This window comes from Trachurus trachurus (assembly GCF_905171665.1).
Source record: "Trachurus trachurus genome assembly, chromosome: 17".
Taxonomy (NCBI): domain Eukaryota; kingdom Metazoa; phylum Chordata; class Actinopteri; order Carangiformes; family Carangidae; genus Trachurus; species Trachurus trachurus.
The window spans coordinates 9,901,810-9,914,819 of NC_139900.1; the positions used below are offsets into that span (position 1 = coordinate 9,901,810).

The 13,010-nt window shown below is 43.3% G+C and overlaps 1 protein-coding gene across 1 annotated transcript; it reads right to left on the reverse strand.

The window, feature by feature from the left end:
- Nucleotides 1–10,801, reverse strand: LOC311001143 (ATP-sensitive inward rectifier potassium channel 10-like; the record flags this gene model as incomplete). The annotated part of the gene is made up of 6 exons (XM_083992132.1): nucleotides 10,746–10,801; nucleotides 5,596–5,906; nucleotides 2,109–2,320; nucleotides 1,699–1,830; nucleotides 1,363–1,540; nucleotides 1–395 (listed from the first exon to the last, which is right to left on the reverse strand). Exons 1-6 carry the CDS (start codon nucleotides 10,772–10,774, stop codon nucleotides 1–3), a joined length of 1,257 nt encoding a protein of 418 aa, XP_083848258.1. The 5' UTR covers nucleotides 10,775–10,801.
- Nucleotides 10,802–13,010: the final 2,209 nt, after the last annotated feature.

The window sequence follows — 13,010 nt, forward strand, 5'->3', positions numbered from 1 at the left end:
TCACACGTTGCTGATGCGAACGCTGAGAGGAGTTTCTCTGGCCCGGCCGCGCTCCTCCCCTCGCTCCCTGTAGCTCTGCTCCAGGCGGATCTTCTCCGGGTCGGACACCTCGGGCACAGTCCCGCCCCCGTTGCTCTGGTAACCGTGCTGGGGGCTGGACGGTTTGAAGACGGGCGTGGTCTTGGTCTTGGCCACTTTGTCGAAGAACGCAAAGTCTGCTACGTATTTGCCCGACGGGGAGAGGGAGACCACGGGCGGGAACTCGTAGCCCCAGAGGATCTCGTCGGGCAGGTAGGAGGTGCGGACCTGGCAGGTGGCCGAGGTCGGCTCCACCGTGGCGCTCATGATCACCAGCAGCTCAAAGTCGGCCAGCTCCGGGTCCGTCCAGCCGCCACCTGGTGGAGGAAAACGAGATATGAGGAGACTAAAGCCTGGTAAAGATTTAAATCTCAACATTTTTTAAAGAGACAACGAGGAGTTTCTCCGTCGGCAGAACGAAAAATTCCGCGACAATAAAAAAGTCTCATATTAATGTGGATGAACCTACGCTACCAACACTTGTTAATGGGCCCATTTTCGATAAATATATCATTTTGTCTCTATCGTTATTTTGTTATTATTAGTGGTGGCGGAAATGCTGGGCGAGCCGACCAGCGTTTCCTTACTTTCGGTTTTGCGGACGCTGCCTGGCGAGTCATGTGAATAACGCCGCCGAATCGCCGTTTATGGTCAGAACTACGACGGTATGTGATCGTCTTTGAACCTCTGACTTTAATTCTTGATGAATGAAAACATGAGTCTGTCTTGCGCCGGTCAAAGAATTTCATAAATGCTCATAAATGTAGTGTGAAAACGCTTCGCTTTTCCAAAACTCCTCGTTGTCCCTTTAACTGTGACAGACCCGACACATATCGAAGGAGACGGAGCTCCATCTAAATAGCACTTTTTGTCAAACAAGTTACAATTTAACATTTTTATTACACCCAAATACAAATGCCATTCACCTTAAATTCCGGTCATTTTTGACCCCTAAATCTTTTTCCTGATGGTCACCCAGTGTTGGGGGGAGCAAAAAACGTGACTAAAATTGATGCAGGCAAACCGGAGTTACACCATGGCTAGACGGCGCTAGCGCTAGCGACAACGCTAACCGATGGGGGCAATTCTTTCAACCACAAGAAACGCTAGGTTTAACGCCACACTGAACGCTAATTCAGTTTCAGTTTCACAGTCGTCCAGTAGGTGGCACTGATGCAGATAAGGGGTGGTCCCAGAACTGTGGGCCTGAATCTGCAGCCAAACTGTGTGACATTTCACTTAGTTTCATGTTGCAGGTGAAACTACAACCACGACAAACCTCACCCTTGGCTGCCCAGGCCCGCAGGGGGCTGCTGTCGTCAATGACGTGGTAGAAGGTGAGGGGCAGGATGAGGAAGGGGCTGTCGCTGGACGTGTCCACCTGGAAGGGGACGTTCCTCTGGTCCAGGCGAACCGTCTCACCTTCTTTGGTGAGAGACGTCTGCAGCAGTTTCCCAGTCACCTAAAACAAAACCACGTGGTGTTTTGCTGAACTGTTTCTCGGATTGTTGTTGACAGACATGAAAACCACACAAACCGCACGGTGACCAATGAATGTTCCTGTCAGCGTGTTCAGTGAGCTCATATCTGATCATCTGGACTCATCTATAAAACATTTACCTGACATCCAAGCAGGAGACTCTTGCGCATGTTGGCCACCCTGATCATCAGGCAGGGTCGGCCTTCGTGGGTCGACACCACGGCGTGTTGGCTGAACTTCACCGTCTCCCCTCGCTTTTTCGGCCGAGCAACCTGAGCAGAGGAAACTGTCAACCACTGGTTTCAGCTTGATGATCTCACACACAGTTTCTCACCATAGAGAGCAGTTGAGTACACCACATGCAGGGTGTTGCAAATAGCTGTGTGTGAGTCATTGGAAATACAACTACACACTCTTTTGACCTATATAACTAGGTCTCTTGTATATTCTACAGTGTGATTATGGAAACTACACGGTCATATAGTAAATACAAGGCATCCCTCTCTTGTTTCACTGTATAAAGACATTCAACCCTTTGACTATTGGCTACCTTGGCCAGGAAGGTGCCAGTGATGAAAATCTCCATCAGCATGGTGAGGACCAGCTGGATGATGAGGAGGATGATGGCCGCCGGACATTCTTCAGTGATGCAGCGGAAACCGTAGCCGATGGTTGTCTGGGACTCCAGGGAGAAGAGGAAGGCCCCAGTCAGAGTCTGCATCTGCAGCACACAGGGCGTGTGGTTCGACGGGGGGTCGAACTCTGGAGGAACAAGTTTGGGGAAAATTAAACAGTGTGATAACCACTGAAGCAACGGGAAGCAGCGTTAAAGCAACACTATGTAGTTTCTCAACATTAAAGAGGAACTAAGCAGAATTTTCCCGTGACTAACTACATTTTTACCTTAAAGGGACAACGAGGAGTTTGTATTTGGTTATAAAAGAGTCACATATTTATGTAGATGAATCTCTGTTACCCACACTTGTTAATGGGTCCATTTTCAATAAATGTATCGTTTTGTCTTTATCGTTATTTTGATATTATTATTATTTATTGGTCGGCTTGCCCAGCATTTCCTACTTTCGGTTTCGCGGACGAAAGGTCATTGGAATAAGGCCACCGAATCGCGGTTCATGGTCGGAACTACAATGGTATCTGATCGTCTTCGAACCTCCAACTTTCATTCTTGATCAATGAAAACATTCTTGGCAAATGTTTTGGCTTTCGTGCGTCTTGCACCGGTCCAAGAATTTCACCGTGCAAGCAACGACTCATGGGAAATGTAGTGTGGAAACACTTCGCCCACTTCCAAAACTCCTCGTTGTCTCTTTAATTAAAAAGCACCTTTGAGTAAGTGATAGTTAACTACTTGACTCTGCCTTCCACCTGGCGTCTCATGGCTGAAAACCAACCTTGCAACATCAGTGCAGTACTTGTCCGCCGCCCCGGTGTCCCAGCTTTCGTCTCTCGCACCGCGACACAAATGCGCTCCGTAACCCGCAATCTTTTGTGTATGACAAGACTACACAGATTTACACGTCACAACATCGTATATGTTGGATTGGATGGATTGATTTTTCAACGGCTTCATTTGAAAACAAATGCACATGGCCAGGCGGAGGGTTAGCAAAACAACGGAAAAGCGACCAGACTTGCATAGTTCCTCTTTAAGATAATGTTTCTAAACTCATATAAGTGGTAGAAAAACGGTTAATAGGATGAATCGTGCCGCCGCTGCAGCCTGAGTGGGGTAGCACCGGCTGAAACTGGCACCAGTACCGGTGGTACGGTAACAGCAACAAATTCACGTCAGCTGCTGTGCTTCTCTGGTAACGAGGTAGCAGAGATTGCTCTTCTCAACCAGAGTACCAGTAACCACGAATCCTACATAGTGAGGCTTTGAAGTTAAAGTTGAAGTTTTGTATTTGTACTTGTATGAGCAACCCTCACAAGGCAAGTGGGAAGAAAGGAAAAAGAAAAAGAAAAAGAAAAATCCCCCCACCACTTGTTTCACATACTATCGGTCTGTGGTGTGGTTAAGGTTTTTCCTTTTTTGTTAATGTTTTTTCCTTCTTCCTCTTTATCTTCTACTAATATCACATTGAGCTAACACTAGAAACGTGGGACATTAAAGGAGGAGAGATGGAAACAACATCCTAAGAGGAGTCAGTAGAGGTGAATAAAACATCAGCTCTCTACAAGGATTGATATATAAAATAAACTTGAGAGGAGCTGTACAAAGTGTGGTCTGATTGTCTCTGAGGTCAAAGGTCACTTTAGCTATTCCCCACTCAAAGCAGGATCAGAAAGCAGATCATCGTCAACCTTGTTGTTGTCACATTATACAAAAAAAACACAACTGGTTTCACATCTGTCTGTGGTGAGGGTTTGTTTTAAAGGGATAGTTCAACATTTTGGCAAATTCGCCTCGGCCCTATTGCCATAATCCCTATAGCCATAGGGGTAGGTTAATTACCTTTAATTATCAATGTTGTTTTGAGATCCAGGGGGCAATACACAATCCTGCATACACAATCCTGCATATTCACCACACAATGAAATAATCATGTAACATTACGAGACAGAGTTGTTTTGGAGCCAAATGCAGCCGGAACTACATTACAGACGGCTGCTGTGCGGAGTGATTTCAAAAGTGCAAGTAGTTCAGAGTATTTGCTTCATGTGTTGTAATGTTACATGATTAATTCATAGCGTGGTCACAACTTGTCCACCAGAGCGTTTTGGAGTTGTTGAATTGTGTATTTGATGAGTTTGATGAGGGACAGGGGACCTGTACCGTTCACCTCCATTGTGTTCACTGAGCAGCTCACGTCTCTGCCCCACCGATCTCAAAACAACATGCACCGATAATTAAAGGTAATGAACCTACTGCTATGGCCATAGGGATTATGGCAATAGGTGAATTTGCAAAAATGTTGAACAATCCCTTTAAGGTTTTTCATAGTTGTCCCTCTTCTTCCTAGTATCACATTCAGGTGAGCAAACGCTAGAAACATGAGACCTTAGGGGAAACGAGAGAGAGGAACAGGTGTGGTGAGAAGAAGATGTGAGATCATTTCCTGGTATCAAAATGAAGTTCAGGATAGACAACACCAACAAAATAGCACAAACATCTTCAGTTTATAGTTTAAAAGCACGGCCCCAACTGTCATTTGCTCCAGCTGACTCATAATGAGCAGCAGAGACCGGTGCACGGGGGGAGAGGAGGTGTTCTCTCTGAGGTGTTCAAGGTTTCTGGATGACTCAGCTCTAGGTCCCACCACAACTGTATTATTCTTACTTTTAACGGAGCAGCTCCTATGGAAACTATATGAAGAGAAGAAGGTCTGATGATCTTCTCAGCTGGGGCTAAAATCTTTAAAAGTACTGTATAGTTCAACATTTTGGCAAATTGGCCCATTGCCATAATCCCTACAGTTTTAGCAGTAGGTTCGTTACCTTTAATTGTCGGTGCAAGCTATTTTCAGAACGGCGGAGCAGAGCCATGAGCTGCTCAGAGCTACTACGGAGGCTAATGGGATTTCTTGGTTTCCCTTATCAAACTCATCAAATACACAATCCAACAACTCCAAAATGCTCTGGTGGACAAGTTGTGACCTGCACATTCACCACGCTATGAGATAATAACACAACGTTACGTTGTTTTAGAAGTGAATTCATGCAAAACAGCTGATGCGTGTTGACTTCAGGGTCGGTTTTTCGGCAAGCATCAACTCAAAAACAACTGTGTCTGGTAACGTTCTGTTATTATCTCATAGCGTGGTGAATGTGCAGGTCACAACTTGTCCACCAGAGCGTTGTGGAGTTGTTGGATTGTGTATTTGATGAGTTTGATGAGGGAAACCAAGAAATCCCATGAGCCTCCGTAGCGTAGCTCTGAGCAGCTCGCGGCTCTGCTCCGCCGTTCTAAAAACAGCTTGCACCGACAATTAAAGGTAACAAACCTACTGCTATGACTATAGGGATTATGGCAATGGGCCTTTGACATGTTCACAGCCCCCCTCGTCCTCTCTCACCCAGCAGGTCTCCGTGCACGAGCGCCACCAGGTACCACAGCACCCCGAACAGGAACCAGGTCCCAGCGAACGTGGCCGTGAACAGGAAGAACTTGTAGCGCCACTGCATGTCCAGGAACGTCGTCCAGAGGTCGCGCATGTAGAGCGCGCTCCGCCCGCTGACGTGCTCGATCCGCACGTTGCTCCGCCCATCCTTGGACAGGACACGCCTCCTCTTCCTCAGAGTCCCGCCCCCTCCGGCGATGCCACCCAGCAGGGGCTTTAAAACGTCCGTCTGTGTCTGGGAGTGGCAAACCTTCTGGGGGGAGGAGCTACGAGAGGAAGGGGGTGTGGCCGACGTCATCTAGGAATAACGAAGAAGAAAAAAAAAGTGGCGTTAATGTGCATTATAAATTTAACCCTCCTGTTGTCCTTCTGGGTCAAATTGACCCAATCTGTTCCATGTAAGCTCCATCCTTCCTTCTTTCCTTCCTTCCTTCCCTTCGTCCTTACTTCTTCTTCCTTCCTCAATTTGATCCAATTGATCCAATCTGTTCCCTCCCTTCATCTTTCTTTCTCTCCCTTCTTCCTTCCTTGAACTAATCTGTTCCCTTCCTCCATCTTTCTTTCTTTCCTTTTCCCCTTCCTTCTTTCCACAATCCTTTTCCCCTCCCTCCCTTCCTTCCTTCCTTCCCTTCGTCCTTCCCTTTTGACCCAATTGACCGTATCTGTTCCCTCCCTCCTCCTATCTCTCCTTCCTTTTACCCTTCCTTCTTTCCTCCCATCTTTCCCTTTGTCCTTCCTTCCTTCCTTCCTTGAACAAATCTGTTCCCTGCCTCCATCTTTCTTTCCTTCCTTTTTCCCTTCCCTCTTTCCTCCCATCTTTCCCTTTGTCCTTCCTTCCTTCCTTCCTTCCTTCCTTCCTTTCTTCCTTGACCCAGGAGGACAACAGGAGGGTTAAATTGGCCGATGTTATTTATTAGCTAGTTAGCTCTGCATAGGAGGGTCAAGGTTATTTTCCATTACGTTGTAAAATGAGGAATTTTTCAGCATTTTCATTAATATCACAAGAAATAAGAGTTTAGACTTTGCTGTAAAGGCAAGAAATTGAATTTTGTTTACAGTTTGGTGCAGATTTAGATAATTTTCAGTTTGTTTCACTTTGGTATGTAGATTAGTTTTAAGGGGTTGGATTGTTAATTAATTGATTTATAATTACAGAATCAAGTTGGATTATTGGACACATTTTACAATATTCACAACATCAGCATGATCTCATACTGTAATGTCTATTCAAACGTTTCACTCTGTTCAGGGAAAGAAAGAAACTTCCCATAACGACGTCACTTTTTGGTAGTTTCCCCTGCAGCAACCTGCTTCCGTTTTCAGGGTGAATGTAACTCATCATTAGTTAGAAACAAACCTGTGGCTGTCTATATTCAAATCATAAACCAAAATACAATTAGACACCTGGCAGACAAGCTGATGTCAAACACTTATTTTTAAGTTACAAGGCAAAAGTCAAGTCATTGCTCATTTATCCGTTTCAGTGGAAATTTCGGGGGGTAACTATGGTGGGAGTTTCCTGTGGTTTTCTAAAGTTATACTGTACCGTGGTGTCAGTAAATGCAAAATAGTGGGTAACCCATTCTGATCAACTGATCCATCATCACACTAGTCTCATTACATCAGAAAACTCTTCTCAGGCTTTTTCACGAGGAACAGGAAGTTAGTTTTACAAATATATCCTGTTATTTCCAGACAAACGATGATTACAACATCTGTATGGATGTACTGTTTGTGTGTCTATGTGTGTGGTTCCCAATCTGTCGACTCATGCAATATTTCTGAAGACTGCAGACTGTCGGGTTAAACTCCAGAGACAGGAGATCAAATGGTGGATCAAGTACGATCAACACCCTACACCCAAACATCAGCTCTCTACAAGGATTAATATATAAAATAAACCTAAGTAGGACTGTACAAAGTGTCATCTGATCATCTCGGTCATCGTCAACATGGGAAAGAAGTGAATCTTAATGATGGCAGTCAGATCTTTCTTAACTTCATATTTCTTCTCTCTCTTATCTTATTTCACACTTCTGCACATCTGGCCGACTGCTGCATGATGTAGTTTCCTGTTTGTACTTTTGGTTTTGGAGACTCACAAATATTTTCAGACCCGTGGCGTGTTGTCACATTATAAAAAAAAAGAGATAAAGACAAAGAGGGAAGTTGGTGTCCGGTTGAGACTGACACATCGATAGAAGTGACAAGAGTTTCTCTGAAGAAAAATGTTATCATATGGTTTCGACAGTTCCCTATAACTTAACAGAGGAAGAACAGGTATTTCCTCAGAGAGGGTATATTGCTCTATTAAACACAAACATGAAGCAACTGTCATGGGTGCAAACTACAGTATCCAGCTTCTGTTTCCTGCTGCAGCCTGTGAACGAGCGCTATAGCTGAAAAACCACTCAAACCAAAACTAAAAATTAGAGCGAAAACCCGAGGTGAGACAAAAACAAGTGTGTCATCTGAATAATTTTCATGTCTCTCGCTCTCGCTCTAAAACAAAATCCCCCCCTTGCACAATTTTCCCCCCTTTGACTTTTGCTCCTGCACCTTTTTCAGGTGAAAGGTTTTCCAATTCAAGCAGCATTGTCGTTAGCCTTGTCACCACCAGTGAGGCTGTTAGCATGATAGTTAGACGCACAAGTTTGTGTCAGTCACGGCCACAGGATCAAGATTAAAGATTAGAGGTGTGACATTAAACTTCCCGAAATTTGCACTATCTTTACTGACTTATTTAGATAGAGTGGGGAACTGAGGTCATCTGATAAGAATATCTCAAACCCTGTCATTTCTGATGCATAAAGAGTTCTCTACATGACAAACTTTATTCATTATTGTCTAATAAATCAACTGCAAACATGCAAAAATTTGTTTTTAATGGTTCACACTGTAGGATGTTGGTTTGAATGTGTCTCTGTGTTCACTCCTGTCACACACACACACACAGAGACAGACAGTTACTGTATCTCCAAACACTTGACACGCTCACTTACGTCCAGCAGGCAGAGGACATCCCACAAAAAGAGGATGATAAGGGAGAAAGAGAAAGAAGAGTGGCATTAGGATGAAGATGTGCTGCATTATCACAACAAACCTTTCACACAGTCACATTTAAGAGACGAACAGAGAGGAGGAAGTTGAATGAGTCAATTAAGGTTAAAAAAAAGAAGAAGATTTTAATCCAGATAAAGTTTGCTTTTAAAATAAAATAAGGCTTTCACTGTTGGTTCGAACCATGGAGACGCTGAGGGTGGACAAAGAGTGACCTTCTGACTGGAAACTGGAGACGGCATTAAGAGTTTGGTAGGAAAAGGGCCAAAGTTGAGCTTTTCTGAGAGCCCAGCTTGTTTTTCAGCTCTTGTGTAACGTGTCTCTCAGTTTTACCCTGAACTTCATGGACAAAAGTATCCGGACGCCCTGACGTTGCAACTCTCATCTCAATCTGACCTCTGCTGCTCTGCTTTAAAGGGATAGTTCAACTATGGCCCATTGCCATAATCCATATAGTCATAGCAGTAGGTTTGTTACCTTTAATTGTCGGTGCAAGCTATTTTTAGAACGGCGGAGCAGAGCCGCGAGCTGCTCAGAGCTACGCTACGGAGGCTCATGGGATTTCTTGGTTTCCCTCATCAAACTCATCAAATACACAATCCAACAACTCCAAAACGCTCTGGTGGACAAGTTGTGACCTGCACATTCACCACACTTTGAGATAATAGCGTGGTGAATGTGCAGGGATTATGGCAATGGGCCAATTTGCCAAAATGTTGAACTATCCCTTTAATGATTCCCACCAGATGTTGGGGGCAAAAGAATCAGTGGATTCACTCAGCGATGCTGCATACTGAGCAGTGGTGGAAGACGCACCCAGAGCCTTTCCCTCAAGTGAAAGTACAAGTAAACGTCTCTTCATGACAAACAAAAGGCCTGAATTAATCATCAGTGAAATGTATTTAAAAGACAGCTGCTCTTTTGATTGTGCACAAAGGAAACAAAGACGAGAAGCTGCTTTTATGACCTCTGCACCACAACTGTAGAACGACCTGCCCATGTGAATCAAACAGGCCTTTTTACTGTAAAACACTCACCCACCTGAGGGCTGTTAGTTAGTCACCCTGTTTCTATCTTGAGTTTTATACCTTTAAGTTCTTTTTAACTTACTTATTATAATGCACTTTTATGCATGCTGCTAAATTTACTTTCTCCTACTCTACATGTTTGTTTTTCAAAATGTAAAATACTTTGAGCTGCACTTAAAGCTGCTATATGAAATTTTTTTTATAAAAAAAAAGTATAAGCACTCGTTCAGTAAACCTGTCCCATGTCACATTATTATATTATTAAACTCTTAACCAGTGCGTAAGTGGAGGGTTGATGTTTTAATATGTTCATTCAGTCCAGTGGTTTCCAACTGGGAGGTCGAGCCCCTTCCAAGAGGTCACAAGGTCAAATTGAGGGGCTGTGACATGAATAAGAGACAAAAAAAAGTGAAAAATACTTCAGATCCAAACATTTACTTTCGTATTTCTGATCGTTTTCTGTTGTTTTTGAGTCAAATCTACTCATTTGTGTTGATGTAAACTTAGTTAAGGTCTGGCCCACTGTCAGTGCTTCAGTTCATCCTGTAGATGTTGGGTGGGGTTCAGGTCGAAGCTGCAGATCAGAGAGATTTCATCATGGACCTCACTCTGTGCAGGAGCCCCGGACAACGAACAGGAGGCGTTCGTATATTTTTGTCCACGTAGCGTGAATCAAAATATCTCTGTCTCTGCGGCGCCGATGATGGATTATGTAATCAATCCGCCTTAATTACATCACACGCGTGTGATTATGCAAGGACGAGCCCCTCAAAAGCTTCATAATAATCACAATGACAGCATTGAAAACTTCACTCTTTCAACTCTGCATCACCCTCTCTGTCACACGCACACACGCACACACACACACACACACACACACACATGCACATGCACATTCACACACTCACACACACTTAACCTGGAGAAAAAACACAGAAATCCCACAACAGGCATATCAGATGAATAATAATGGAGTAAATGGGAGTAAATGAGAGTGAAAATATTTTTGCGACCGACCTCTCCAGTAGGATGTATTCCATCTCCATGGCAACGGGTCGACCTGACTGTGCCGCCCCGGCCTCTACCCGGCGAGCCGAATCCAAAAACTGAGTCAAAACTTTTTCTTTTGCCAAACAAAAGAGCGCTCAATGTTTTCCTGATCTCCCTCTCTCTTTCTCTCTCTCTCCCTCTCTCTCTCTCTCTCTCTTTCTACTTTTCTCTGTTTCCCTCCTTCCTTCTCTCTCCCTCTCTCTCTCCTCTGTGTACACAGGAATGCTTTGTTTGGGGCTGAGATAAAAGAAACAAAAGACACCATTGACAAAAACGACTCTGTGCCCATCCGTGTGTGTGTGTGTGTGTGTGTGTGTGTGTGTGTGTGTGTGTGTGTGTGTGTGTGTGTGTGTGTGTGTGTGTGTGTGTGTGTGTGTGTGTGTGTGTGTGTGTGTGTGTGTGTGTGTGTGTGTGTGTGTGTGTGTGTGTGTGTGTGTGTGTGTGTGTGTGTGTGTGTGTGTGTGTGTGTGTGTGTGTGTGTGAGTGGGATTGCAATTACATGCCTAATTCTGTATTTGTGTGTGTGTGTCTGTGTGTGTGAGACTGAGGGCGTACATGTGTGATGCTGTATGCATATTTGTGTGCAATCATTTGAAAAACAGTGTACAATTATATGTGCATTTGCGTGTGTGTGTGTGCGTGTGTGTGTGTGTGTGTGTGTGCGTGTGATGAGTGAAAGGAAAAAACGAGAGAACGGAAGAGAGGAAGGGAGAGAGAAAGAGATCTGTGACAAAAGGCCCTCGTTAGTATTCTGGAGTGAGGAGTAATCCCCCTCCGTCTCCCCCTCACACACACACACACACACACACACACACCTTCTCCCCCTCCCTTTCAGTTTGTTTTGTTCTTACCTTCCTTGATATCTCACTTTCTTTCTTTCCTTCCTTCCTTCCTTTACTTTAGAAACTAATTTATCACGGTACTCAGTGAAAAAGAGGAAAACTTTAATTCTCAGATTATGTCACTTGATGTGTTAAACATGTTACTAAACAGAAAATAAATCCCTCCATCCTCTCCTCCGTCCATTTCTCTGAGTTTCTTTTCCTTTTTTCCTGCTGCTTCACTGATTTTCTGTCGTTCATGTATCAGATTTCTAACATCTGAAGCTCCCGTCAACAGGAGCGTCCTCACTGTCGCTCACTCTGAACTTACATAAATTCATCACATTGTGCACAAATTATGTAATTTCCTCCTAAAACTCATCAAAATAGTCTAATTTTTACAAATAGAAAGTTCAGAAAAGTCAATATCAATAATATGTTGATGGACTGATTGATAAAAGATTTAAATATACAGTACACAATAACTTGAGATGAAAACACAGTGAAGCCAGATGACTAATTTCCATTGTCTCCACACAATAACTTTTTATTTTTCATCATGGTGTCTCGAAATTTTACTGAAAGCGTGAGAAGTCTGTTTTCAACTATTTTTTTAATCTTTTAAAGCTTAATTTTTAACTTTAAAGCATCTAAAACTCATAAAATCAGTGTGTTTCACAATGAAAGGACCGACAGTACTTGTCAAATCAGACGCGCTGAAATCGGATGCTCTGATTGGACGTGAGCTCTGTGACCAGATATTTTTAGTTTGTTATAAAGTCTACAGCTTTATTATGCTTCTGAAAAGGCCAGATGTTTTCACGTGTGGATGGAAATCTTTTAAACTTAAAAAAAAGAGCTAAATATTGAAAGAGTTTTGAGGTTTATTTAGAGGACTGTTGCAACTTAATGTCACTTACACTGTTTCAGTGCAACTTACTTTAATGTTATGACATTAGACATTTGTAAAGTTGGTCAAATTAGACACTTTTAGATGTTTTCAACAAGAATTTAAATTGTTTGTATACTTTTTTACCTGTGCAATACAACAATTTCCAGTGGGAATAATGCAATATGAGTAAAAATGAAACATACAGGTGATTACAAACTAGAAACTTACCTTCACTGTATGAGAAATGCCAAGATTGGTCATTTTCATTTCTTAATTTTAAGAAATAAATCTTAATAAAATAAATATTTTTATTATAATTATTATTATTTGACATGCAAAATATTTCATTATTTCAGTTATTTGCATTGCACTCTGTGGATAAGTAGTTTTCTTACCTTGTGAGCAGGGGCTGCGATCTAATTGACCCGTAGACAGGAGAGTTAGGAGCCCAGCGCCTCAGCCTCTCGTCCACATGTCTGCTTTGTTGTCATACGCATGCTCACGGGACACGACTGGGAC